At 39.9% G+C, this 27,369-nt stretch overlaps 3 protein-coding genes and 1 non-coding gene across 4 annotated transcripts; 2 read left to right on the forward strand and 2 right to left on the reverse strand.

The window, feature by feature from the left end:
• Positions 1-3,675: 3,675 nt before the first annotated feature.
• LOC118284198 (deleted in malignant brain tumors 1 protein) lies at positions 3,676-7,377 on the reverse strand. Its single transcript, XM_035606933.1, has 11 exons — positions 7,227-7,377; positions 7,044-7,094; positions 6,818-6,916; positions 6,507-6,542; positions 6,274-6,418; positions 5,949-6,154; positions 5,309-5,484; positions 4,926-5,156; positions 4,669-4,829; positions 3,950-4,194; positions 3,676-3,800 (listed from the first exon to the last, which is right to left on the reverse strand). Exons 1-11 carry the CDS (start codon positions 7,276-7,278, stop codon positions 3,754-3,756), a joined length of 1,449 nt encoding a protein of 482 aa, XP_035462826.1. The 5' UTR covers positions 7,279-7,377; the 3' UTR covers positions 3,676-3,753.
• Positions 7,378-10,011: 2,634 nt separating this feature from the next.
• On the forward strand, positions 10,012-14,613 carry agt (angiotensinogen). The gene is made up of 7 exons (XM_035606332.2): positions 10,012-10,162; positions 11,373-11,822; positions 11,999-12,365; positions 12,635-12,759; positions 12,931-13,079; positions 13,750-13,906; positions 13,998-14,613. Exons 2-7 carry the CDS (start codon positions 11,412-11,414, stop codon positions 14,172-14,174), a joined length of 1,386 nt encoding a protein of 461 aa, XP_035462225.1. The 5' UTR covers positions 10,012-10,162; positions 11,373-11,411; the 3' UTR covers positions 14,175-14,613.
• A 613-nt stretch (positions 14,614-15,226) lies between these two features.
• On the reverse strand, positions 15,227-26,298 carry cog2 (component of oligomeric golgi complex 2). Its single transcript, XM_035606331.1, has 18 exons — positions 26,135-26,298; positions 25,237-25,398; positions 23,603-23,668; positions 23,437-23,517; positions 23,122-23,225; positions 22,746-22,854; positions 22,337-22,516; positions 21,957-22,081; positions 21,498-21,624; positions 21,242-21,381; positions 21,090-21,151; positions 20,852-21,003; positions 20,576-20,761; positions 20,326-20,398; positions 19,955-20,097; positions 18,392-18,531; positions 17,984-18,167; positions 15,227-16,473 (listed from the first exon to the last, which is right to left on the reverse strand). The coding sequence occupies exons 1-18, from the start codon at positions 26,189-26,191 to the stop codon at positions 16,384-16,386; spliced, it is 2,181 nt and encodes a 726-aa protein (XP_035462224.1). The 5' UTR covers positions 26,192-26,298; the 3' UTR covers positions 15,227-16,383.
• LOC118284393 lies at positions 25,759-25,923 on the forward strand. The gene has a single exon (XR_004784878.1). It is a non-coding gene; the product is annotated as a U1 spliceosomal RNA (small nuclear RNA).
• Positions 26,299-27,369: the final 1,071 nt, after the last annotated feature.

Here is a 27,369-nt window from a genome sequence, read left to right on the forward strand (position 1 = left end):
TATAACAAGACTGGTAAGTTCAAATTTAAAGTTTTATTCTTTAATGCCTTGCCTAGTCTGTGTTTGACGGAATCATGAATTACCTTTGGAAAAATAAAATGGCTTAAGTTTAAGCAAGTCTGATTGACCTGTGACAAAACAAATTAAGAGGCATTTGTGAGGATGCCTGCAATGTATATATTCCCCTCTGTGAGGGCTTAGTTTTTCGGGTTCAGCTTATGCTGTGCTCAGTGTAGACCGAGACCCACTCTGTGCGGTTGTACCCTAGAGAGGGAGATGTCCGGGGGTATTTGAAAAAGGGCACCGGTGAGGCGCTATGCCCGTCGGAAAATGTTCGGCTCCGTATTTTGATTTATTTTGTTCTTTTCGTTAAGATTCTAAACGGAGGCCCAGGATTAGATGTGCCAGCGGCGCCTTCAATCCACCCACAGGAGACAATTTGTTAGGGAAACTTACAGCAGCACTATTTATTATGGAGAAATTTATGTTGCTTTTCACTGCATGAAAAGTGCTCTATAAATGAAATTTATTATTATTATTATTATTATTTTAAATGTGCATGCAGTGAATGTGTACGTATGAGAAATCAGTCCACAGAATAGATAAATAGTAAACCACAAAGAAACACAGATAAGAAGCGTGACCTCAGAATGATTCAAATGCAATGCAAAAGTATACACGTATAGATGGAGAGGATGACCTTATGATCCATTCTCACCTAGAAACGTGAGATTGCAGTTTCAAATGTGATGTGAAAGACAAAGATAAAAGTGCTAAATGTGCTAAAGCATTCATGTTAGAAAGCTTTAAATTAGAAGCAATGGTTTTTACAAGCAAGAAGTAGTTGCATTCCTTTAAATGCCCGGAAACAAAACTGGCAGTTGCAGATGTCTTTCAACCTTGTGAGTCAGACACTAACATACGGAAGCTCACTACAGACACACACAGAAGCACCGCACATACAACACACACATACACACGCACACAAAGAGTCAGCAGTGGGAAAGACAGGGAATGCAAGGATTTAGATGAACTTTCTAAATTATAAGCAGTTAAAAGTGAACTTTTAAATGATCATTAAGAAGACCCAACATTACTGTTGAAGTTAATAGATTATATTTAACCATTCCTTATGACAGATATTAAAGAATAAAAGAGATTACATTTTTAAATCTGTTGATGACTGTATTCTGCAATAGACATGACTTTCATCTTTGTGATCATCCATTCAGCATACAGCCAATATTTCACACATGGGCACCTGAGGTGTCTGAGGAGGCAGTTTTTGTTTTTTGAAAACATTGCAGCAGTTGATTTTTACAAATATTCTGCTAATAATTCCAGTACTGCACAGTCACTGACCTGAGTTCATTTTAATCTTTCCCATGGAGAGACAGTCAGCATTTGTTTACATACAGTAAAGGCAGAAAAATGACTGGGCCCAATGGAGTTTTAAGAACAAGAGACACTGGACTGTTTTTAAGAACAAGAGACACTGCAATATGCGTCTAAAACGCGGTTTGAAGCTGCCTTTTGTGCTGAGAAAGAAAAAGAGACACTGATTGTATGCCTAAAGAACATTGTATCTGCCCTCTCGTGCACAGCGCCTTTTGTGCAAGCCCTCACCTCAGCACCGGCTTTGGGCCTCTCAGAAAATCATCAGATTCCACCTGCATGAGAAGCGTATGTCACATTATGGCCCTGTTGCATTTTGCTCATACTGGTTTCCACCTATGGTCTTGGGATTGCGGACTGTCTCAGATCTGTAGCCACTTTTGCGACCATAATTGTTAAATTTCAGCCATTGTACTTGGTCACAACTGTGTTGTTTTGTTGTTTATGTTGTTTATGCAGTGCTGCACATCTCAAACATAATGCAGTAAGGAGATCTGGCTGAGGCCATCATATTGTCAAACCCTCACATTTCTTTAAAGAGAATTAAAGCAGACACTGATTGAAAATTCTGATCTGATTTTGTAAATTGATGGATTTCAAGATAACGAACACCTGGATGAGCTGTAGTGAGTGATTGGGAAGTTATGGAAGGAATTCAAAGTCTAAAGGTACGTCGACAAGCAGCAGAATTATATGCTCTCATTAGAGTTCCTTCCTTCATGTGTGGGACCGTGTGAAAACATGGGCCAAAAGTAGGAAAAGGGGGAATGATTTATGTAATTAGGTTAAAATGATTTGCTCCAGTCACACTGGATATGGTACAAGTAAAGAAAGGAAGTTCAGCCTCCATCAGATTAAAGTAGTAACTTATTACTATCAACTGAAAGAGTAATTTATTATTACCATCAGGAGTCAAATTAATATTGCAATTAAAATAGTCAATTGTTATTATCATGAATAAATATGAAAAATAGATTTTGACACATGCCAAACTGTCAAGGCTATGAATGAAAGTGACAATGAGAGAATGAACTTGACCATTGTTCTATATTTCATCCGCAGTACAGAAATGCAGCGACTGAGCTAATATAAGTCCTCATGAGTCTTAACAGAGATTATCACCAAAAGGTCACACTTCTCTGGACTGATGAGTAAATGAGTATGAGTGTATGTTTCTATAAATTTAAAATCAGACGAATGTGTGTTAATCAAATCTCTCCAATCTCTGGAGAATGTTTCCCTGTCTCACAGGTAGAAAGAACCGTCTCAGGTTTTAACTGACGACGAGGACCACTTCATAGGTCAAAGATTATTTGAATAGTACCTTTAATTGATGTCTTAATCGGTAAATAATCAGCATGTGATCATTAAGAGAAACCTGACTATTAGAGAAAAGATTTGATGATGTGATGATCCGCATGAATAAAGATCCAAATGAATAAAAAAAGAAAACCTGTTGACAAATTACACATGAAGACAAAGACTTCAGGACGAGATCGGCTACTGGGGTTTAAAAATCCACAGGTAAGCTCCATCAGAACCGTCGAGGAAGTTTAAATGGCTATTGATTGAATTTGCTAAGATTTCGAATATCACACATTGATTTATCTGAATGAAAATGACTTTGATTTGTATTTAGGTTCACTACCACCTGCTATTAATGCCTTAATCCAGTTTCACTGGAGATAATTTTAAACACACATCGTTACACTACACATATTTGATCGCCTTTGGTAAATTAAGGAATTGATAATCATATTTTTGTAAGCCAACTGTTTTCTGTTGATGTTTCATTGTATCCCTGTATATGATGTATAATTCAATACAAAACTTCAGAAGTATTATTGGCGGTCACAATCTTTTACTCTGATTAGCAGAGAGGTTTGACGTGATTGCCCCCTTGATACCTGGCTATTATCGGAAGGACATTCACACCTTCGGGGTGCTGTCCTAGAGACTGGACGCTTGCGCGTTGAGGCAGGGTCCAAATTAACCGAGCACAATGCGCTTTGATTTCTGTTTGCGATATTATTGTCTTTTCTTTAAAATGCTTGGTGATTCAAGACTGACACCTGTCCCGGTCCTTATCTTTCTTAATGTTGGTGTGTTGAACAAGTCAACAACAGGGAGGAACTGTCGTGGAATTTTCGTCTATTCTCCCCTGAGAAACTCTTGACATCTACGGTTTCCGTCTTCCTGAATCAGCATTCACTCCATCAATTATTCCAGTTCAATGCTGTTGCTATTACTATTAGAACTTAGGAAATACACAAACACAGATTGTCTTTTGATGATGCTTTTAATCAGGTAATGTGATAAAGAATGAGAAAAATAGTCACAATGAGCAGAATGAACAAGTTAAGCCTCGTCCTGCTTACGAGTCCCTTCTTCATTTTCCTCAGGGTCTGGCAAAGAGATATAGTGAAGCGTCTTTAATTTGAATTTTTCCTTGAGATCATTAGTGCATTATTACTTTACTTACGGCTAAGCCAATATGTTTTTTTTTCAATTGATCCACTATTGATGACAAAATCAAGTACAAATGACTACAGACCTTGGAGTTGGATGGGACCCAGGACCACAGTTTGGCTTTCATGTTCTGACGCCAGGTCTCTGGTCATACGTGTCATGCAGCCGCGGCGGCAGCGGGAATTGTAGTCATTGGCAGCACAAAACAGGACCTTGCACTGGAGATACACCGAGTCTGAGGCTCTGAGGAACTGGAAGGCCTTAAATGAGAAACGGCCCATATAATGGTTGCCGGTGACATGGACCTGGTAGGTGTTGTCCACAGGACATCTGAAGGTGAAAAGGCGACATATATTTATATGGATCTGATCATAAATACATTCAAAGTAATTTACTCCTTTAGCTGCTGCTGGAGGTAGATTTTATTTCATAGACATTTGGTCAGTTTATCCAGTGCGAACTGAGGATCCGGCCTGTTTGTAAATTCAGGTAAGTCGTAGAGTAATTTGTAACTGTAGCTGTAAAGTAAATGTAGTTAAGTGGAAGTATTAGAAAATGAAATGGACACTTTTTTATATAGCACTTTTCTAGACTTATTGACCACTCAAAGCACTTTACAGTACAAGTCACATTACAGCTACGAGTACCTCAAAATCATACTTAAGAACAGTAAATATACTCAGTTACTCTGCACCACTGATGTTTGGTGGTACTGAAGAGAAGTGTCAGCACTGACGACACAAATCAACCTGCTCAGGCACAGAAAGCTAGTGCAAGTTAGTTGCCTGAACACACTCATCTTACCCGTTTCGGACCAGGTAGTAAGCTCTGGTCTGGAAATTATGGGGCGATGGTGCGGCCACACAGGTATCAATAAAGAGCACCAGGCCGCTGTCATACACTGTCGGGCTCACTTGGACATACAACTTTTGGTTGAGTGACACCTTATATGGAACTTCAGTCACCTGACAATGTAAAAGCAAATTATCAGCATCGTGTGTAAGCATTTACCTATAGGAATCTTCTGTATAAACAGTCACCACTTTACTACCCAAACGCACCTTGTAGTTGAAGCTCGAGGAAGTGTAGAAATGCATGCTGGTGTTGAATCTGCCTGTGCCTATAATGCTGCTGTTCTGATTATGGTGTACGAGGTACATAATCTGGGACACAGAGTCCTGCTCCATTCGGCAGACCACGTTCAGCTTAAAGTGGGACTGGCGAGTGATCTCTCCGGAGCTGGAGGTATAGGCACGGACAGCGTTGGTATACGTAGCTCTGCCATCCTCAAACTGTTCATGGTGTAAGACAGTAGAAAACAGTCAAACTCAAGATTCCACTGACATCTGCATTTACTGTCCTTATTTTTACAGTCATTTGTGGGTGAATTATTACAGTGTGCTGTGTATTGTTTATGTTTTGTAGAAGGTGAGGAATTGTCTACCTTTCGAATGTTGCCGCAAGAGTTGAGGGGGTAACTGAAGACAACCTGGTATCTGGTAACCTGGGGTCTGCAATTTTCGTTGTCCAGGTACATATTCTGGCCATCGTAGCCAAGAGAATTCAGGTAGGACCTCTCAATTACAACATTCATGTTGCTTGAGGAACAGTCCACTCGACCTGACAAAGGACAGAGATACAAAATATTTACAATAGTTTGAGTTACCTTTAGTCTTGTTGTCTTTATTTGTCAGGTGTTTAAAGAAGTAGTACAGTATTTGTTTGGCACCTCCATAAAACTGAAGAAAAATTAAAAGACACTATTAGATTCTAAAAGAAAATGGCGTAAATCGAAAAGTCCAAAGTATTCTGATCTACAGTCCCTGGCTAAATCCTACAATACCGACCATGCAACCAACAGTGGCCTGGTAAATGCCACCAGTTTGTAACACAGGCTTTCTGTTGTAAATTTGTCTTCTTCCACCTAAACTGAGAGCTCCCTTATGGCAGTTTTACAAACTACAGCTCAACATCATAGATGCTTTCATAGTTGGTATGTGAGTCCACAAGACTCATTTAACACACATGAAATAAAATCCAAAGCAGACATCCCATACCCACTATTGAATGTACAGTAATTTTACCTGAGCTTGATGGCAGAGAGCTTATGAACTCAGCTCTGAACCCTCGGCCAACCACGGAACTATCGCTTCTGAAGAGCACAGTAATGTAGTTGGACGTGGAGTAGAAGGAGTTCAGACTGCTGTTGCACACTTTCCCCAGATATTTTGAATTAACAGATGGCCCATCATAGACGGAAATGTAGTCACAGTTGCAGCAGTTCTCCAATCTGTTTTTTAAAGATATGATAAACTGAAACAATGCACAAAAACAGTTCCAGTGTGTTGCGAGCCTAATGCTATGTTTTGCATTGTGTTACACAAGCTACACAAGCTATTCTTCACTCACTGCAGGTATGTGAATGCCAGGAAAATTCTTTGGTCAAATGTAGTTCTGATCTGCCAGACACAATGGGCATTGTCTTGGTAGTGGCCGGGATGGTTCGGGCTGGAGAAGGTGCCAGAGCCGAACAGGGAACCTCCACAGGGAGTTGCTAAAGGTGGAGAAGATGGCGAGTGTCATTCGATGAACTATATTTGAAGTAAACTCGTTTACTTTATTTTAAACAGTGAGGATCCTACCTGTTGATGGCTCTTCAGTTGTGAGTGAGCAGTAGGCTGTTTGAAAAACGTTTGAAAAGAATGGTGATCAAAGTGTGCTGAGCTTTGAATGACATGATAAATGTACTTGCAGAAGAAGAAGAAGAATGTTATTATCTCACTGCATAATAACTTATAATGTCTCTACTGCTTTACACTATTGAGCAAAATCAGACAATATAATATCTGTACAATGTGCCACTCAGCACAGCATTATACTGGCATTTGATTCATTCAGCAAGAGAGTCTGCAGAACCTGTTAATACTGTTGATTTGTTAGACTTGGCACTTACACGTGTAGTCATAGCAACAGTTGCCATAGAATTGACAAGAGCTTGAGCAGGAGCAGCTTCCCATGTTCATGCCGCAGTTGTAACGACACGAGGAATAAACTAGGTGACAAAGGGGGATAAATACAGTATATATATATTTTTTTATCATTATTATTATTTTTTTAATTTTATTTCAGTGCTAAACTCTATTGGCATTATTCTATTGAATTCAAATGTAGTTTTGTACCTGAACTGGCCTGTGACTCAGGCATTTGGGATGTTTGGTAGAAATTAGCACCTGATGGATAATGAGAAGAGAAAATAAACTATCATCAGCCACTCAAAGTCCAGTGACAGCACAGGTGAAAAGAAAACATCATCCAAAACCAAATCGACAAAAATATAACGATAAGAAGCTGGTGAACTATACCTTGTGCTCCATGCACGGCGATCGTGCTGCAAAGAACCATCAGAGTCCACATGGTGAATTTCGTTCTCCTTCCAACCTGCTTCAGATGCTGAACATGGCAGCTTATATATCGAGCAGCCCACTTAGGAAATTTGGTGTAACACCCTTAAAGTGCCGGATGTCACTGCATGTGATACGTTAGTCAGTAATCGTGCATGAGAAACATACATTTGGTTAGCTATCATAAAGATAGTTATCCAAAGATTGTTCACCTCTAGCTTCAGGATGTGTGTTTTAAGATATTTGTTTAAGACACACTCTAGACCTTCATGAGGGTTTGCTATAATGACCTCACATGTGTAACTGACATCTGCTGCAGAAATAGCGTGACTATTGAATATAATGATTGTACTAATACTGCTGTATCAGTTGCATCCAGTTAAAGTAAAATGGAATGGTATTAACATCAACATGTATGCATTTTTGTTTTTAACTAATATGTAAGTATAAACTATAATAATGACGAAAGTTCATGAATGTTAATGCCTGTAAAATGTCAAATAAAACCTCACCCCACAGTAGCTAATAATTGTCCTGTAAACAGGCACGTACGTCACTTAAATCAGATTGACTTTTAATGATAAAAATAAAAATCACAAATGTCTTTGGGTTCATATTTCGGAGCAAATAAAGTTTTATCAGTCAAATCACATCATTATAGGCCAATACATTTTTTAAAGCTAATTTTAATCACTAGCCTGGAGGATGGTATGGTCAGATTTTTTACAGACATTCACGTCTTCATTAGAATGATTTGTGATAACCCTAACCCTACATTTGAGAACACCACTGGGTCAAATCTTTAATTTGTGCAATACTTTGGTTCATGGATGGATTATGAGACAAAAAAATGAGCAAGAGACACAAAACAGCCACATTGTTTTCGAGTTTTATGCCTTTTTGTTGTGGTTTTCCATCTCTTTGTAGTTAATCTCCATCTATTTGTGGTTGTTTTGGTCCCTTTGTGCTCACTTTGTGTCTCTCTGGTCATTGTGTGTTTGTTGTCAGTATGTGCCTGTTCCAGTGACATATTGCAGGTGAAGCCTGGGGGATCCTCTGGCCTTGTGTCTGGTACGTCCATTCAGTAATCCATCCATCCTATGCGCCATGACCAAACACCTGCAAAACCAATGACATTCAGCCTTCTCAGACCCCACTGTACTTTGTGTTTCATGCTAATTAGCAAATGTTAGGATGCTAATGTTACCATGATTGTACAATAGACAGTTTTCCAATTCCAAGCATCAATTGCATAATTTTCGAAACTACACAAAATTATTTGTGTGATTGTGTTATTTTTCATGAATTGTACTTGTATCTATGTTGTGATTGAGAGGGCGTTGCATGGTGGAAAAGACCAAATGTGTAGGAAACAGAACTGTTCAATGTTCACTGTCATTAATCAGCCTGAAATGACTTCTATTAAAAAGTAACAAACTGAAACATACATTTATTACATCTTAAATGAGTAACATGAACTTTACATGAATGTGAGGTAAAGGTAATTTTATGCTAATGTTTGTTTCAGTTACCATTAAATATGTTCAATATAAAATGTTATATTTGTTATTATTTACACATTCAAAGGAATGTTTAAGTATAAGATGCACTTCCTTAGCAAAGTGTCATCGCCCCATCTCAAAAAATGTAATATGAGGTTTGTTGTTTAGTGCTTCTGTAAAATAGGGATATTTCATACAACAATCCATCTCGCTGTCGGCATCATATGGTACCAGCGATCAACAGGAGCAAAATTTACAAAGATACAACCAAAGCTGTGAAACTACCCTGTTGGTACAGGTGCATGTTGAGGATGTACTTCAGTATATTCACGGATGTCAATACATGTTGTTTGTATTAGCAAATGCAAACTACATTGCTAAAGAAATTAGTTTCCCTGCCTATTACGAACATCTGACAGGTGTTTGCACTTTTCCCAGGCATGTTGGGTTTATTATCCCTCTGAATTTGGTTGCAACATTGCTTTAACAGACTGATAGTTGCTTAAAACACAGACCAAGTCAGATTAAGATACACAGTTTGTTTGTTTTTTTACATTTGCATTGTTCTGGCTAATATTTTAAAGGGGCTCATTAAGTTAAAATATAATTTAGTGGCATTTTCACAGAAATGTCTCACTTTCAGTTAAAATGATTCAATGAGAACATTGTAAATTTTGGGTTAACAGTTTATTTGTGCTAATGACAAGGATTGTTTACTGATTCTCATGGATTATATCAGAAAGTGGAAACTCCAGATAAAGTTACTAGAAATGAAGGCACGAAGAACAATATACAGATACAATACAATATGAAAGCACAATTATTAGGTCATTTCTTTTTTTCATTCCCTCTTTCTCCTACTTGTCTCTTTTTTTCCCTATATACGTTTAATTGAATCAGGTTTGAAACCTATTTACTTATTAACTTTTTTGGCCTCATTAAGCAAATTTAAAAAGCACATACGTAAGTAATCAAGACCACGTTTCCCTCTTCACAAATAAATATCTCGACAATATGGTGACAATTCAGTGAGTCACTGAAAAGCTTGCAAACACAAACAAGAGCATGGCTGTCCCTATGCTGCTCCTCCTTCGTGGACGCTGAGCTCTCCTTTTCACCCCCTCCAGGATGTGCTTGCATCATCCTCCTAAAGTCAACACATAGAGGGACATTGGGTGGTCTCTTTCTTCCCTCTGTCCGACCTATTTATCTATAGCAGCAGCTCGTCAGTACAAAGCAGGCTATGAGTCATGGCAGCAGAGCCCCTGACTCAACGCTGCTTTGGTTAATCAGTAACCAGAGTGGGAGCACCGTGAGTGACTGGCTGGGTTAAAGTAAGCGAGCAGAGGAGTCGGGACCTCACACAGCACTTCACGCAGAAGCAGACGACACACGGTAGGAGAAAACTTGGACTTTGTTGCAGTAATTGAGGGGAAAAGTTGGAGTTCAGAGAATATTCAGTGCATCAAAATTGTGTCTAAACTTTTTATCAAACTTTTCACTTAAATTTGAGGGTTATTAACTATGTTTAAAAAGTACAAAAGATATGTGTAGAGTTGCTACTTGATGGTTGTTACGCATCTGATCATGTCAAAAGTTGTCAAAATTCTGGAGATTGACAGAAACTTCTCTCGTTGTGAATCAACCATTTTGACCTCTGTCATCGTTGTCAGTGGGTACACATGTATGTGCATGTGCAGAAGAACATTTGAGTGCACTGCTGTTATTGATCAGAAAACCAAGGCCATGTCCTGTGGTACATTTCCAAATCGATGGAAATCCAGTGTTTGCTTACCTCCTCAAAGAGTCCATCAGTCCACATTTCCACAGGTTCAACTCAGAGGATAAAGTCCTAATTTTTGCACAAGAGCACTTACCTGAGTTCCTCTCCTTCAGAGAATTGTAGGTTAATACATAAAAAGTGTTTATAAAGAAGTTGATAGTTCAATAAACTGTGTTTACTTTGCATTCCTTAGGAGCAACAACAACATTACAACATTACAATGGCCAATTGATAAAATGTGAATTATCTTATCAACATTTAAATTTTTAAATTATATGTGGTGTGTGTGTGTGCATAGATTGTTTTGCAACTAATATTGTGTTCCTTTCTAGATAGGTATTTGTTTGTTTAGTTGACAAAACATCATGCCTTAATGTATAGTGAATTTAAGAATTAATTGGTTTTATAACTAGCTTATTATTTTGTTTGTCCCCAAATTGAGGGCAAAATAAGCAGCAATCTTATTTTAATTCAGTAAACACATATAAACATGCGCACACACACACACAAACACACGTGCGCGTCTTCATTATCTATGCGACCTCTGTTGCACAGGGTAATGCCTGATCTCATTCACTGACAAGCAGGAGAGAGGACACAAAGAGCGATCAATCAATCACTGACATGCCGCTCTATGCCCAGTGTTCCTGCCAGCCAATCCTGTCAGAGACGGAAAACCACATTCAGCCAGATTTCTGGCGTCATGATTGTCACGGAGCGTTCACAGACCACCCAATACTCACGACACTCCAGAGGCAGTTAATTTTTTGATATACTTAAGGTAATTAATCTTAAACTCAAAACTTATGTCTCCCTCCACAGAAGGAATCGTTTAAAGGCGACTACCAGCAGAAGCTTAAAATGCAAAGAACGCCTCTTCTAGTCCTCCTACTATGTTGCTGCCTGTCAGCAGGTCAGGCCAACCGTGTCTACATTCACCCCTTCCAACTTTTTGCTGCCAAAAATGTCAGCTGTGAGACCCTGCAGACCCAGCCGTCCAAGCCCATGGAGACACTACCTGTGATCCCCCTTGATATGGAAGTCCTGACACCAGACGGCAGGGACCAGTCGAAACTGGACTCTCAGAGGCAGAACATCACAGAGAGGACAGCGGTTCTTGCAGAGCTGTTAAACACTCTGGGCCTGAGGATGTACCAGGCTCTCAGCAGCAAGCAGCACAGCACTAACACCCTCCTCTCTCCAGTCAACACCTATGGATCGCTCGTCACTTTCTTCCTGGGAGCTTCCAAGAAGACAGCATGCGTGTTCCAGGTCTTTGCTTTTGATTTGTTCTGACTACAGTGTCCAAAATGGGTTTTAGACAATTAGACCCTGCTGATTTTTTTTTACTATTTTATACTAAGTGAAGTGCAGTATCTATAGGATTCTCAGGTCTTGTACTTGACTCGAAAAAGTAAATATTTCCCAATCCTCCTTTATCCTTGCAGGAACTTCTGGGCCTGAGCTGTGGCACTGAGCGAGAAGACTGTGTGTCCTTAGTGGACGGACACAAGGTTCTCAAGACCCTGCAGAGCATTAACTCTCTGGTGGACGATGGACCCAAAGATGAAATCACTACCCAGGTCTGGGCCTTCACTCGGCAGGATGTTCAGCTGTCCCAGGACTTTATTCAAGGCACACAGGACTTCTCAGACACATCATTTATACGCAGTCTGGACTTCTCCAAACCCGAGGAGGCAGAGCAACTGGTGAACAACTTTGTAGAGAAAACGTCAGACGGGAAGGTGAAGAGCGCCTTCAAAGAGTTGAACTCCAGCAGTGACCTTCTGTTCATTACCTCCTTCAACTTTCAAGGTCTGTCTGTGTTAAGTTCATTCTGAAATTCCCACATTTATTATTTAAAGTCAAGATACCACACTTTTTTTTTTATTGCCAGGATGATAATACCAAAACTATGTAATTGTGAACATAGTTCTTACTGTACACTCTATGAATACCAGTCAAACAAACTTAAATTTGTATGGTTGTTAGATTTGTTCATTGGCCCAGATGCTCTCATAACAAACTGAAGGCACCTGCACCGCTGCAGCACCTGACTGTGCTCTTTGGTTGTGTCTGTTCAGGCAGCTGGAGGACAGCTTTCCAGCCGGAGAAGACCCTTTTGCAGGAGTTTCATGTGGATGAAACAACGACAGTGATGGCTCCACTGATGACCCACACGGGTCAGTACCACTACCTGAATGATAAGGTAATACTAGATCAGCAGAATTTTAAAAAATGTATGTTGCTTTGTTGGCTCATTTGTGTATTTCTTTATTTTACCGCAGATCTGCAGTTGTAAAATGAGTAGGTTTTTAGCTTGCTCAAATCTTTATGACTTCACTCGTCTATAACATGTATTTGTTTTGTTACTATGAAGACGCAGCAGTGCACCATTGTTAAGTTGCCTCTGAGCAAACGGTCATACATGTTGCTGGTCCTGCCTTATGAAGGAGCCGACCTCCGTGACATTGAGTCGAGGCTGCGTACACACATCATGTCCGGCTGGCACCAGAGCCTCCAGGAAGTGTGAGTAATGCTCTTTTTCTTTTTTTTTTAACTATAAACCTGTTGTCACCTTTGACTCCTTTTATCCTAACGAGTTGACAGACTAGAAATCTGAAGCCTCTCTTGTCAAACTGTGACATCATCGTATGTGACTGTTCTGCATCCATTTCTAATTGTGTCATCTTCCATTGACTTTTCCCTGTGTTAAAGCAAAACTTAAATGATCAGTAACAGTGAACATATATGTTTGTGATGAGTAGATCTTTTTAAAGTTCTAAGCATAATTTGTGTATTTAAAATGTATTGCAAGGGATTGTTATTATTACATTCACAGTACATCTTGGATTGTTTTTCATAAGCGATTAAGACTAAATTAATCTCATTTTGATGGTGATCATTACTTTCTTTTTAAATATTCCCAAACTGTAGGTTTACTTATATGTTCAAAAGCTTTTTGAGCTGCATTATATGCATAATTTTTCTAGAGTAATTCTAGACTGTAAAATAACCACAAATAGTGTCTCATTCCATTGGCTCAGGCTCAAAGAACTTGGTTACTGTCTATCAGTGTCTCAGTCAGTCATTTAAGGGTTCTCAGATTAGTGCAAATGAGGATTTCTATACGAGAAAGGGTCATGTTCAATAATGTTATCTTAAAATTTAAAATATCTTTCCCCCTTCATGCAACTAGTCTGTTGGAGTTGTCACTGCCGAAGTTCTCCATGTCTTCAGAGACTGATCTGCATGACCTGCTGACCAACATGGATCCAAAAGTTGAGGCCGAACTGTTGGGCTCCAAGGCTGAGTTCAGCCAACTCAGCAACACCAAACCCTTCACTGTAGATAAGGTGAACTGTTTGAGTGGTCAGATTGTTGTACATTAGAAACCACTCACTGTGGATGTGTGCCTCATGAACAGGTCTACCTATCTCCCCTCAGGTGGTCAATAAGGTGCTGTTTGAGATGTCAGAGGAAGGAGTAGAACCTCAAGACAAGATACAAGAAGCAGGTGTCCCTCTGAAACTGTCCATCAATCGTCCTTTCTTCTTTTCAGTCATAGAGGGAGACTCTAACGCCATCCTCATGCTGGGAAGGATCACAAATCCTACACTGTAAAGTTATATAGAACTTAAAACCAACAAAAACCTCTGATATAAAAAGAAATTCAAACATAATAGACCTGTTTCCGTACAATCTACTTTATGGCCAACAGCCAAAGATTCTGTTGGGAGTCAACACATCACATTTAGATCATACCCATGTTTTTCAACTGAAATGATAAAACAGTACATTTTGAATTAAGCACACAATTGCTCAACCAGAATCCATACAACCTGGTTACTTTAAGCAGAGTTGTTTTCAAGCAGCCTCTTAAATCCTTTTTTTTTCTTTTAAATGTATTATAGCTGAGTTCTACACAGTATTTTTCAGTAGAGTAGGTACAGTAAGCACAATTCTCATTTGCTGAGTGACATTGTATATTGTAACTAAGAGTTTATTTTTGTTTTGTTACGGTTTGTGATTGCTGAAATAAAACATTTGTTTCCCAATGTTATTTTTCCATCAGTAATTTCAGGCAACTAATCAAACATTTACTGTGTTACAAATGACAAGCCAAAAGATCAATTTTTTTTCTCAGTGGATAAACTTATACATATTGCTAGTACGGTTTGGAAAATCTTGCCAATCATGATCGACGTACAGCAATTTTGTTCAAAGTGAATGTTGAATTGACATTCAGAGCAATGCACTACCTGAATCTATATTTTCTAATGTAGCCATCTACAAATCAGAACATCTGGAACTTGTGAAACAATATGACAAAATAGGCACAGAAATATCCCAGAGCAAACTATAAAACAAGTTATTCAAGGCCAAATATGAGTTTTCATATCACCACAAATTGACTTTGAGTTAGATGTATTTGTGGTTTATCAATCTGTAGTATTTTTTCAGAGTGAAATCATATGTCACTATAGCACTCAGACAGTATAGAGTGCATACCTCCACCAAGGCCGAACAGCCCCCTTACATTCAATCGAAATTGCACCAGATTGCTCACACACAGATATCATGACATTTTGTTTTTGTTGTTGTTTTTTTCATTAAGATCGATGAATTATTCCCTGGAAATCAGTGAAAGAAAAATTAAACCCAAACTCACTAAATTAAAGACAGTGATAAATACACACCTACATTTAATGGGTTATTTCCATAGACTGTGTATACAAATTGGACGTAGTCACCGGCCTGGAAAGCGAAACCAATGCGGAAGTGCCTGAAAGCCTGTATTCTCTGGAATGACCAGCAGAGGGCTACTCCACTGGTTGCAAAAAATAAGTCAGTTTCTATAGAAATCTATGACAAAATGACTCAACTTCTCAAATGATTTATAACGTCAGTCAACATTTTCCTGAGAAGTTTATGATCGCAATCTCTAGTTCCAAGTCTCCTTCAGTAAAACATGATGTTCATTTAGTAAAATGATGGTCCCATTAATAAAAAAATAAACGATAAAACAGTGACAACGACACTGTGATTGACAGCTAGACAGTCCAATTAGTGCATGTTTCAGGTGTAGGTGCACGTGCTTTGGACAATCTTTCAGTCAGACCCAACCCAAGATCCTGCAAATATAGTTACTTTTGTTTTTTTTTGTTTTTTTAAAAACAGGATGGCACTGGTCAAAATACTAAACCAGAGGCTTTGGAATGGGTAATACACAGCCACACGTACTTATCTTGTCACACTTGCACTAAAAGCATAGACATTCAACACTGTATCCAAAGTTCTTTACAAAGTTCATTTGGTAAAACATGCACTTCGATACAACAAACATTGAAATTTGATAATAATCCTTCACCAAGTAGCAGAAATTATTGTTTGATTTTCTGTTTACAACATTCTGGTCAAATCAGAAACAATAATATCTTTAGACTAGAGCATTGCATATCACCCCCCTCTGGCATTAAAAACATGTCATGGACATGGCACCATGTGGTGTATCTGATTCACATGCCCACAGCAGAACCAGTGATGATCAAGACAACATGAGTTTCAAAAGGTAATTTACAGCTGGACTCGCAGGTCCCTGTTGTTAAAATGTTAGTGCACTGTGGCTCTAAAGTCTGCATTAAATAGAGATGTTTTATACAAACCATTGAAAATGGATTTCAGTACATTGCCCTACATTCTTCATGCTCTGATCATTAAAAACAGACTGTGACTTTGGCCTGAGAAGTGTTTGTTTTTCCTTTCCAAGTCTTCACAAAGTGCAGGGACAAGAAGCGTGTTAATGGATTTCAGTTACTGTTGAATCGACATTTTACTCAGCAAGCTCTCGAGCCTCTTTCACAAGGTCCTTCAGAGTGGAAAACATGGAGATGTCACTTGGCTGAAGACCCATCTTCTGGATCTGAGACAAACAACAGTATTTCAGATGACAATGAAGTGTGTAACACAACCTAGAAGCAGTTAGTAACCTCAGCAATATTTGTTTACAGTATATACTACCCACAAACTTTTGGTCCGCTGTTTATTTATTGTGCCAATCTCCCTTCAACCAACCACATCCCAGAGGTGTTTACTTGGATTCAAATTTGGTAACTGTGGAGGCCACTGAAGTCCACTGATCTCATAGTGATGTTCACAAAACCAGTTTAATGAGACTGATTTTTTTGTGACATGGTGACATTATGACCATGGAGGTAGCCATGAGAATTTGGGTAAATTGTGGCCATAAAATTAATGCATATGATCAGAAACATTACTACGGTAGAATGTGCCATTCGGACAATGATTGATCGTAAATGGCTGCCCAAGGTGAACCAAGAAGACATTCCCCACACCATTATATCAGCAGCCTGGACTGTTCAGACAAGGCAAGTCCATGAATTCATGCGGTTGATGCCAAATTCTAACCATCTGTTTACCTCTTCATCAGGTTTCAGATGTCCAGCTTTGGTGAGCCTGTGCCCACTGCAGCCTCAGATTTCTATTCTCGGTTGACTACATTTTGGTACAGGTTGGTACATTTTATTGTATTGACTACATTTATTTACACAGCGCTTTTTCTTGTCTTATTGACCACCCAACGCGCGTTTACAGGAATAAAGCACTGCTATTGACCACATTCATCCACTGGCGGAAGAACCGTCATGCGGACTAGGGGAAGCTCGGATCGAAATGCCAACCTTAGGGTTAGTGGATGACCCACCCTACCTCATGAGCCACAACTTGTAAGAGAGTATTTCACATCCTGACGGTATTTGGCACCAAATCTGACGCAAAAGAAGAAATGCTTTAAAACCAACATCCAACATGGTCTCCTGCTGTTGTTGCCCATTAGCCTCAAGGTTCAACATGTTTCATTCTGAGATGCTTATCTGCTCACCACAATTATTGGAGCTGCTGTAGCACTGTCAGCTCCAACCAGACTGGCCATTGTTTTTTTACACCACTCTGAGTAAAGTTTAGAGACTGTTGTGTGTGAGAATCCCAGTGGATCACTTGTTTCAGAAGTTCTCCGGCACCAACAACCAAGCCATAATCACTCAGATCACATTTTCCTCCATTCTGCTGGTCCTGGACCTGGGCTGAGCCGAAAACCCGGATATTTTTTTGCCCCACACACAGAGCCGACCGCTAGGGGACCGTGAGGAAATATTTGCTGATATTTACAAAACTTGTTTTGCTTTAGAATCGCTTACTGACCCTTTAACTGAAGCCCCTGACCTGTATCTGCATGATGATTTAATTACTGCACCCCTGTCACAATGCATCAATAAGCACGAGTGTAGGTGTTCCCTAATAAAGTGCTAGGTGAGTGTATACATGTTTTTTTGCCTGAGGAAAATGCATTGTCTGTCACACATTCAAGTATGTGTCTGCACACAGGTCTGCATGCGTTTGCAAGCACCACTCACCTGCTCCCCCAGGTATTCCACGTCCAGTGCCAGCTGAAGACGGATCTTGCTGTCATCTGTGGGTCCACCGTTTGTTCCTGCAGCGGCAGTTGTGGTCGCACCCTTTCTCGCTTGCTTCAGTCGCTTCAGACTCTCCTCCATCTTCCTCACCGAGCTCAACACCTCTGAGATGGTCTCATAGTACCTGGACACAAACCATGGACATGTCAAGAAAGAAAGAGGTGAGTGAGAGAAGGGTTTGTGATTTGCGGCTGAAAAGAAATCTGCATAAAAAAACCTGAAATACAACTGCATTGCCATCTACACTAAATGGATGAACTCACACTGTAAACATCTACATATCAGCCTTGGTCAGTATTTTCATATTTGTCAACATGGGAACTGTCTAGATTTATTTGTGTGTTTTACCTCTGTGTGCAGTCAGATAGTGCAACTCGCAGCCATTCTTGTGCTGTAGAGGGATTGACCATCCCTTTTGAATCCGTCAGCAACTGATGTAACGGACGTAAGGCATTGTCCATGTACGCTGAAGCACGCACTGGCAGATCCTACAAAGGGAGAAATTTAAATATTGTACATTTTCACACATTTTTTTTCTCTTTAACTATTAAAAGGAAAACAATGTACCATGCTACATTTTCTTAATATTAATGTTGAGCTCACTGCCAGTGTATTGATTTATTATATTAATTATTAATGATTTTTTTTTGTTCAAACTGAAAGAATCTAATTGGCATTGCTTCACTAAGCCCTGCTCGGTTCTACTCTCCACTCCTTTTCCCACACAGATACAAATGCATTGACAACAGACCTCTGTACAATCAGACTGGCTAAAAACATCATAATTTTGCCTTTGTGAACAGAGATGAGGTATGATTTTATTTGCATATAGAGTTTGTAAAAGAGATCTGATAAGTGGTCACATGAGACAAGTTCAGGATACGTTCTAATGTCAGGTCTGAACCCGGTCTGAACAGTGCCTCAGAAAGAGCAGTGAAACACGGTTTTTCAGACTACTATTATAAGTAATCTATTAGTTAGCAGGGCTTTTTTTTTTTTATGAAATACTTTTCAACAGACTAAGTGTGAAACATGAGTATGGAGTAAGATTATCAGAAATTGCTATGAGGAGTTTTCAAATTAAATTTAGATTTTGTTGTATAGTTATTCACCATTTTCCCAATATTAACTCTGAAATAGTGGCTCACAATAGCAACAGGTTTCCCAAATTAGCTACAAAAATCAGGCTAATCATAAGTGAGCAAGTGAGTGAATGATTGAGACAAATATGTTTAATAGGAAATTCTTGGCACAAGTTCGACAGAGGACCTTGAATCATTTTTTTTGTCAAACTGCCATTTCCACGGTAATCTCATCTCTATCACTCATCTCCTTTTAACAGTTTATCCGGGGTCGGGTCGCGGGGGCAGCAGCTCCAGCAGGCGACCCCAACCTTCCCTTTCTCGGGCCACATTAACCAGCTCTGACTGGGAGATCCCAAGGCGTTCCCAGGCAAGTGTGGTGATGTAATCTGTCCACCTAGTCCTGGGTCTTCCCAAGGTCTCCTCCCAGTCAGAGCTGGTTAATCCTAATTCCACTGTAAATTTATGTTAATTCATGTTATTACTTTCTGGAAATCAGATGAGCTTCACATCCAAGAAATCTCGTTGTGAGCCCAGCCTCATAACCATACACCATTTAGTTTATTAAAAGGCTAAATTTTTGGAGCGAACAACACTTTGATAAACACATGATAAACTTACCATCCTCACCATTTTAAATGTGAAATTCTGACCTTTATTTATAGTATAACAATTAAGAAAAAAGAATCATATGCCACAACACAATTCAAAATGCATAAGCCCTCTGGGTTTTTTCTAGATCAGAAAAATATTTGCTCAGTTACTCCAAAGAATCTTATTTGATTGGAGAAAATAGCAGAAATGTGTGTATGTTTGCATCTACACTGACCTTATTAGTCCTGCGGTAAAGTCGTGGCACCTCAGAGGCACTCTTCAGGAAGCGGCAGCAGCGTTCAGTCAGATGCTGGGTCATCCTGGCATTCAAATTGGGAACACTACTTGACAGACGAGCCTTGGAGTCTGCAAGAGCATCTGACATAGGGGAGCACGTAAAATCCAATGAGGTCCTTGCAGTCTGAGCTAACCCATGACTTTGTCAATTGAGACGTCATTCTCAAAAGCATGTCTGGATTTTTTGAAAGTTTATATTTTTTAAATGATAGTGGACAGTTGCATTTATGATAGCATGACCATGTGTTAAATAATTAAAAAAAAGAAAACACTGGGAAGACGGTGATTAGCACTGTATGGGCAGCTTACCTTCCACAGTGGCAACGTTTTTGAATCCAGTAGCTTCTAAACGCCGTCTGACAATTTCTGACAACTCTGGAATCTAAGAAATGATGAGCCAACTGTCAGTTTGGAAACAATCACGTGGAAATGGGAGAACTAAAACATTATAGAATTCTCAGAAAAGGGACACTTGAAACCAAGGTCAACCCCATGAGTCTGAAAAAACTAAACTGGATCTACACATTAAATTGTATATGTTTAATTTGTGTATGAGCACCTGCTCCTGCAGCTTTTGGAGGTCAGCAGCAATGTGGACCAGCTCTTTGGTGGACAGAGAGGCAGGACTCCCACTCTCACTGCCACCATCTTCCATTGAAGTTCTGCTGGAGGTGGAGGAGGCTGAGCTGGGCAGAGGCCTGGCTGGCTCTTTGATCACCTCAGAAGTGGGAGTCTTAGTCAGCACCTGTGCAGACACCAATACAGATGAGGGCAAAGTGCAAGTAACAGCAACACTAATAATCATTTGCATACTGCTGGATTAATTTAAGATTACCTCATCCAGAAACTTGGCATATCGTGAGTAGAGCTGCAGCGTGAGCTTCCAGTAGCGATGGGCCAGAAGTGACAGGTAGACCTTGTCTGACCAGCACCTCACTAGACAGGACCACAACACCTCAGACACCTGCAGGTGGTATACACTGCCAGCTGGACATGAACAGACATGGACACACTTTAAGTAAAGCGTTAGGTCCACTCTACACTGGGTTTCATGACAGAAAATAAATTCCTACCTGGTGCTGCCTCTAGTCCATCACTTATGGCGTTCTCCAGAATCCCTGCTATTTCCTTGAACCTGAAAAAAATTATGTTTCCACAAATTTTCCGTTATGTAAATTACAGGCTGTAGTCTGTAGTGTATAATTTGTATTGAGGAAATATGCACCGTAGTTGAAAGTAGACAGGCAGGTTCCATTTGTTGTGGAAGCTTGTGTATGAAGAATGCATCCTCAGTCTCTTTACACTGGCCTGCGAGCTGCACTGACGCTCAAACCTCCGAACAAACTCCAAACTCACGCTGTAGCGCTAGAAAAAGAAGACAGAGTCGACAGTAAACACGCACAGAGGTGAAACTTCACAATAGGACACAATCATTACGTCACTGAATACAAAACACACACACTGTGCCACTGTGGCTGTACCTCATAGAATATGTCAGGGTTTCCAGGGTTGAAGAGGTAGGACAACCTTTCCTCTATCCCTTTGATTATCTCCGGCCATACTGAGTTTACCATGAAATCATAACCTGGCACTATGTCAGCTTTGTCACTGAGGAGAAGGAAAAGAGAGTGGTAAGAGAAGTAGTTGCTATTTCTTTAAAAATAAACTTTGATGGCCATTAGACCTTATGAAGCTGGTTATGACTGACAATTTTCAGATCTGTTGAGTAAATGATGAATGGCAATTATATGAATGTATTTGTATGTAAACAAAAACAAATATCACACAGCCTGGTCAATATTCTGTATGCTCAACAGCTCTACAGATGAAAACAGAGATTTTTTTCCCAACAGTGGAAAAGGAATTCCAAATCTTCATAAAGAATGACTTGATCTTTAACTACGCTTTGAATGGATTTGCCTCCATGATAACATCAATACCTGGATATGGCTCCTCCAGTCACCTCTCTCAGCAGTCGGCAGTGATGAGGAACAAACTCCAGCAGTCTAGAGTACATCATCTGGAGACCAGTGGAACTGGACTTCACCACCTCTTCTACTATTACCTTAAACAAGAGGAGGAGAGAGATGAGATCTTTAGCATTTTCTTGATACAGCTTATTAAAGCAGAACATGGAATGTTCTGACATTGAATTTAATTAGCTCAGTATTTAAATTGTACAATAACGGTGACTCCTCCCTAGTCTTCTATTTTTCTAAGCTATTTACAAATGATTTACCAACTAAATATATCACATTTAACACAAAAATACTTTTGCTATGGGATAAGAAGTATATCACAACATGTGTGGAATGTTCACCTGGTCCATGTATGGTTTGACCAGCACCTGTCCTACCAGGGCCTCAGCATCTCGGGTCTTGTCTATGGTGGCATATGTCCTCAGGCAGTGACGAACTATGTCCACATTGGATGTCTGCAGACCCTCGATCAGCAGGCCTTCTAGAGACTGCTGCAACATGGAGGTGATCCCTGCGATACGCTGGCAGAGGATGACACTGTCACTTACACTGTAAAAAAATGATTATCAAAGGTTTTCTAGTATATTCTAGGAAACACACAATGACCAAGTGAATCATACATTTTTTTTACCCTTAGCGCGACAGATCGAAAATGGATTGAAAGAGCAGACAGACAAAAAAAAACTGTTTGACTAAATGAGTTGCTATTGATTTATCAGCCATCTGCCTCATTGAGCTATTAACACTTACAGGTCTGACTTTGTCCAGCAGGGGCATGCCTTTGCTCTGTACTGCATGGAATTGCAGCTGGTTGAATTCTGTAGCTATCCTCTCCAGGATCTGACCTGCTAACAAAGGACTGTACATAGACAGACAGACAGACATGAAGTCACACACAAATGCTTAGCCTGACATTTCTGCAGTGATCAAGCTCAAACAAGTTTAACCTCTGGTGGGCTTCTTTGCTCTCCCCCCAAAACGTTGCTCAAGATTACAAAACAGAAATTTAGTTTTTCCATACAACAGCTTCAAACAAAAATAGATATCCATAATGTATAGCTATTATCCACTGATGGTCGTGAGTTGACCAAGTGAAGCCAGTGGGTTTGTTATGTCAGTCTCCCACCTGCTAAATTCCAGAGAGCTGGATTCCTTGGAGTTCTGCGAGTGGAGGATCTTCTCAATCTTCTCCACTGAGCGCACCACCTGAATTAGCCTCAATACACACACCTGATGGATGGTGAATATTAAGAAAATATGATGATAAACTGAAATTATCCCACAAAGCAGACAACTATTCACTGAAATGACTCAAAGACAGCATCATCATTGTCTGTATCACACAAATACAGCTTATTTAAACAACATTCATTTTCACAATTTAATGATGATACAATTATGACAAAATAATAAAGTTAGACAGGATGGCAAGGAGCCAGACCTTTTTTTTCTGTAGATCTTCCTGTTTGGACAGCTGGTTGTCTATAGCTTGAATTACTTCAGTCACACAGGAGCGCAGGCTCTGCAGCAGACAACAGACAGGAACAGGCATTAAGCCTCTGTGGCAGTAATTTGAAATTTGGAGCCTACTGAATCAGAACACATACCATAACCTCTTCTCGTAACTGTCCCAATGGCAGAGAGAGCTGATTAAGGGCTTTGTCCATCCCCACCTGAGACAAGAGAGCAGAAGTCTAAGATTAGGAATTCTCCCCACACTAATAGACTGAAATTAAATGAAGAATTGTGTCGAGCATTTAGCAATCATTTTTCCGGAGCATGTTTGCATGTTCTCCCCACTTCCGTGTGGGATTTCTCCGGCTTGCTCCCACAGTCCAATGATATGAAGGTTGGGGTTAGGTGGATTGGAAATTCTAAATTGACCATAGGTGTGAATGTGAGTGTGAATGGTTGTTTGTCTCTGTATGTTGGCCCTGTGATACGCTGGTGACCTGTCCAGGGTGAACCCCGCCTGTCAGCTGGGACAATGGATAAATGGATAAAGTGATTGGATGGTGGATGGATGGATATTAAGAACCTACTTTTTTTTTTTTTTACTTGCCAATAACACATGTAACATAAACAAACATTTAGTGACAGATCTGTTTTCTTTATATTTTTTACAATTTCACTATAACTTTTGTTATCAAAGATGACAGTAACAGTAAATATAAGATAACTTATAATAGGTTTGAACAGTTAACATCTAAGACATTCAAATCCTAAAATAATGCTAGATAAAAACAAAAAAACCTCTGTAAATAATAAAATCAAATGACAAATAATATTTGCTGGCACAGATATACACAACCGTATCTGTGAATAATCAATTTCTACTACTAATAATGGTTCATTAGCTACATGAAGACGTTTTTGATGTGGTCCGTTTGTGTGTTTGTTTTTCAGCAGGATTATTTAAAAAAAACTATGGACCAGATTTCCACAAAACTTGATGGAAGGATTGGACACAGGCCAAGAAAGAACCCATTCAATTTTGACGCAATTCTGGACGAAGGGGCAGATCAAGGACTTTTCTATCACTTTCTTTAACATTGCAATATACAAATACAAACTCGCCTAAATTTACAGCTTAGGATTTGGATGCATTGTGATCATGTTTATGTTATCTAATCCCACAGACACTTTTGCTCTGCCAGACTATGTCTGAATCCTCTCCATTGGAAAGTGATTCCCCACGGGCAGAAATCTTGCCGGTCAAATCACAACCAATTATCTGATAATGGGCGGTAGCGACTTTGTAAACAACTTAAATACCGGCCACTGTTGATCAAGTATTTGACTAAAACAACCCTATATTTTAAAAATCCTCCCAAAAAATGGAAATCTTGGAAATGGAAAATGAAAACTTAAACTCTTGTTTAATCTGTTTAAGGCCAGATAACAGTGAAGTGATGTCCTAAAATTTGGTACCCAACAGTCCAAAATGCAAAGATCAAAAATCCAAATACCCATATATTTGACATTTTTGCTTTAAAAATGACTAGAATAATCATTTGATGGGCAAAAATAATTTCAGATAAATCTTTGATATTGATTTTAAATTAAGCATTGGAACTCCACATATAGCAACATGTTTAAACAATCTATGTCAGTAAATCTGGACAGTGATTTTCTGGACAGTGATCCCCCCCCCCCCCCCCCCCCCCCCCCCCTTGCTTGTAAAGTTTTAAAAAATTATGGCCACAGTGGTCAGTACTAGGCAATAATAATGATAACTGACCAGGTTGGTGGAGAGGTTAACAAAGTCTGCATAGTCCTTGTTGATGAGCTCCACCATGGCTGTTTTCAGCAGCTTATAGTAGAGCTCGAGGTCCTCTCTCATCTCCTCCAGCTGGACCTGCTTCCGACACTCCGCCACAAACTGGTCAACGTCAAAATCATCCTGCGAGCACAGAGGCAGCAATAGAACTATAAGTTACATACTGTGCAAATTCAGCCATGAATACAATAACATCCAGGATAACACACACATGGGCAGTAGAAAATCTGTCAGGATGCTTGGAGTTTTTACAGGTGTGTGGAGTTGCTTTTATGTCTGAGACAAATGCAAGGTCCCACAGGAATTTTGGTTGTACTATCTCAGACATCATGGGAACTGTCCAGGTGGTCTGTACATCTCTTCCAAAGCGTGCCACATGGAGGTGAGCTGAAGAGCTTGGTCTCTCACATTATGATTTGCTGGCACCGCGAGCCACAGAGCTGTGTCTGCAAACAAGGGGCTCGACTGTGTCGCTACCAACTCATACTTACCTGGCAGGGGAGATACCATGATCAAGAAGGTTGTTCACCCACAGCGAGGCTCAGCCATTGCACTCTGGCTTGTGCTGACCCGTGCGAATTCCCCAAATGTGGGAATCTCGACTGCATAATTTCTGGTAGTGAGGGACTGCGTTCGCGCTCTCCCCTGACTGTTATGTTGAATATAAAATGCTTGTTGGCAAGTTGAAGGCATCATGTGCAGGGGGTCATTTTTGACAAATTATAGCTACCTAGATTCGGTAAAAGAAACAACCAGTACAAACAGCTTCTACCAGTTTAACTTAGCTCAATGCTAGCTAGTTCTGACAACAACAGCTATGGTTCGCTCGTTATCAAACGTAACGTTAACAGATTTTCACCTTCATAAAAATATCCTTGTCGAAGCACAGAGAATCCGGGCCCTTCGGAAGGTTCATTTTGGATTATGAACAGCTGCAACACACGCACACATTAAAAAGTCACAAAGCTTCCAGTTAGCTGCTGTCACCGAGCTTCCGCAAACATGGCAAGAGTACCAACGAAGAAGAGGTCGACTGAGGTGAGGTTGCTGCTGCGCCCTCTGGAGGAGAGAAGTGGCATCGTATTGCATTACTTTGCATAAGTGTTTGTTGCTGTCAGAGACGGCCCTGGCATATGCTGTATAGGCGAATGCTAAGGGTGCCGTGATCCATGGGGCTGCACACCGGTTCCTGATCAAGTTCGTTATCTCCTGCATTACAGCTGTGACTCCTCGCCAGATTGTTTTGTTTCGACCGTGGTTAAACCATAGGTTTAGGGGTAAACACTATTCTATGTAGTTTCTTCTATGACTCAGATTGTTCCTTCTTTGATCGTTTTGCTGTTTCTGAGGCAGGCAACTCCAGGTATAAACAGGCAGTCCTGGCACTCAGCCCAAGAATGAAACTCACAAAACCATTGTCGAACTCACGCTGCCTTGCTCCTGCTTCTCTACCTAACTGCTCAACGTCGTCACCCTCAATCATCATCCTCTCTCCCTTGAAAGACTATTCAATATGTTAAAAGTTTCATGGAGTCTTGTCGTCTGCATATTGGGTTGAAATTCTAGCTCAGCCTTTAACTCTCTTAATCACAAAAAAATAGGCATACTGTTGGTAGTCGTTCGAAAAAAGGAAGTTGTTTGTTTGACTTGAGTTGAATTTAATGATCAACGAGGATGCTACGTAACAAACATGACTGCAGTCTCTCACACACCAAGAGCCTCGCTGTGTCACACGCATGCGGCAGGTAGCCTTCAAGTACGGCGTCCGCACTAGCTCAATAAAGACAGTGAACACAGTGACTGCATCGACATCCCCTTTCCTTAGCTCATGCTCCATATACTGACAAAAACATTCTTGTTAAGTAGTAAATGTAGCAGAACCTATTAATGTCACAAAATGACCAGCATTTAACAAACATTACTATGAAAAACATTTTAGGTGGTAATATAAGGAATCATTCCACTTAGTATGTTAACAATATGAATATTAGTTACAACTAAACAAATATACACACTGTGAAACCAAAACTAAGGTAACGGCACAGTAGACACACTAGATATTGACTTTAACATCTGATTGTCAGCTCTTAGCAC

The sequence above is a fragment of the Scophthalmus maximus genome, chromosome 10 (genome assembly GCF_022379125.1).
Source record: "Scophthalmus maximus strain ysfricsl-2021 chromosome 10, ASM2237912v1, whole genome shotgun sequence".
NCBI lineage: Eukaryota > Metazoa > Chordata > Actinopteri > Pleuronectiformes > Scophthalmidae > Scophthalmus > Scophthalmus maximus.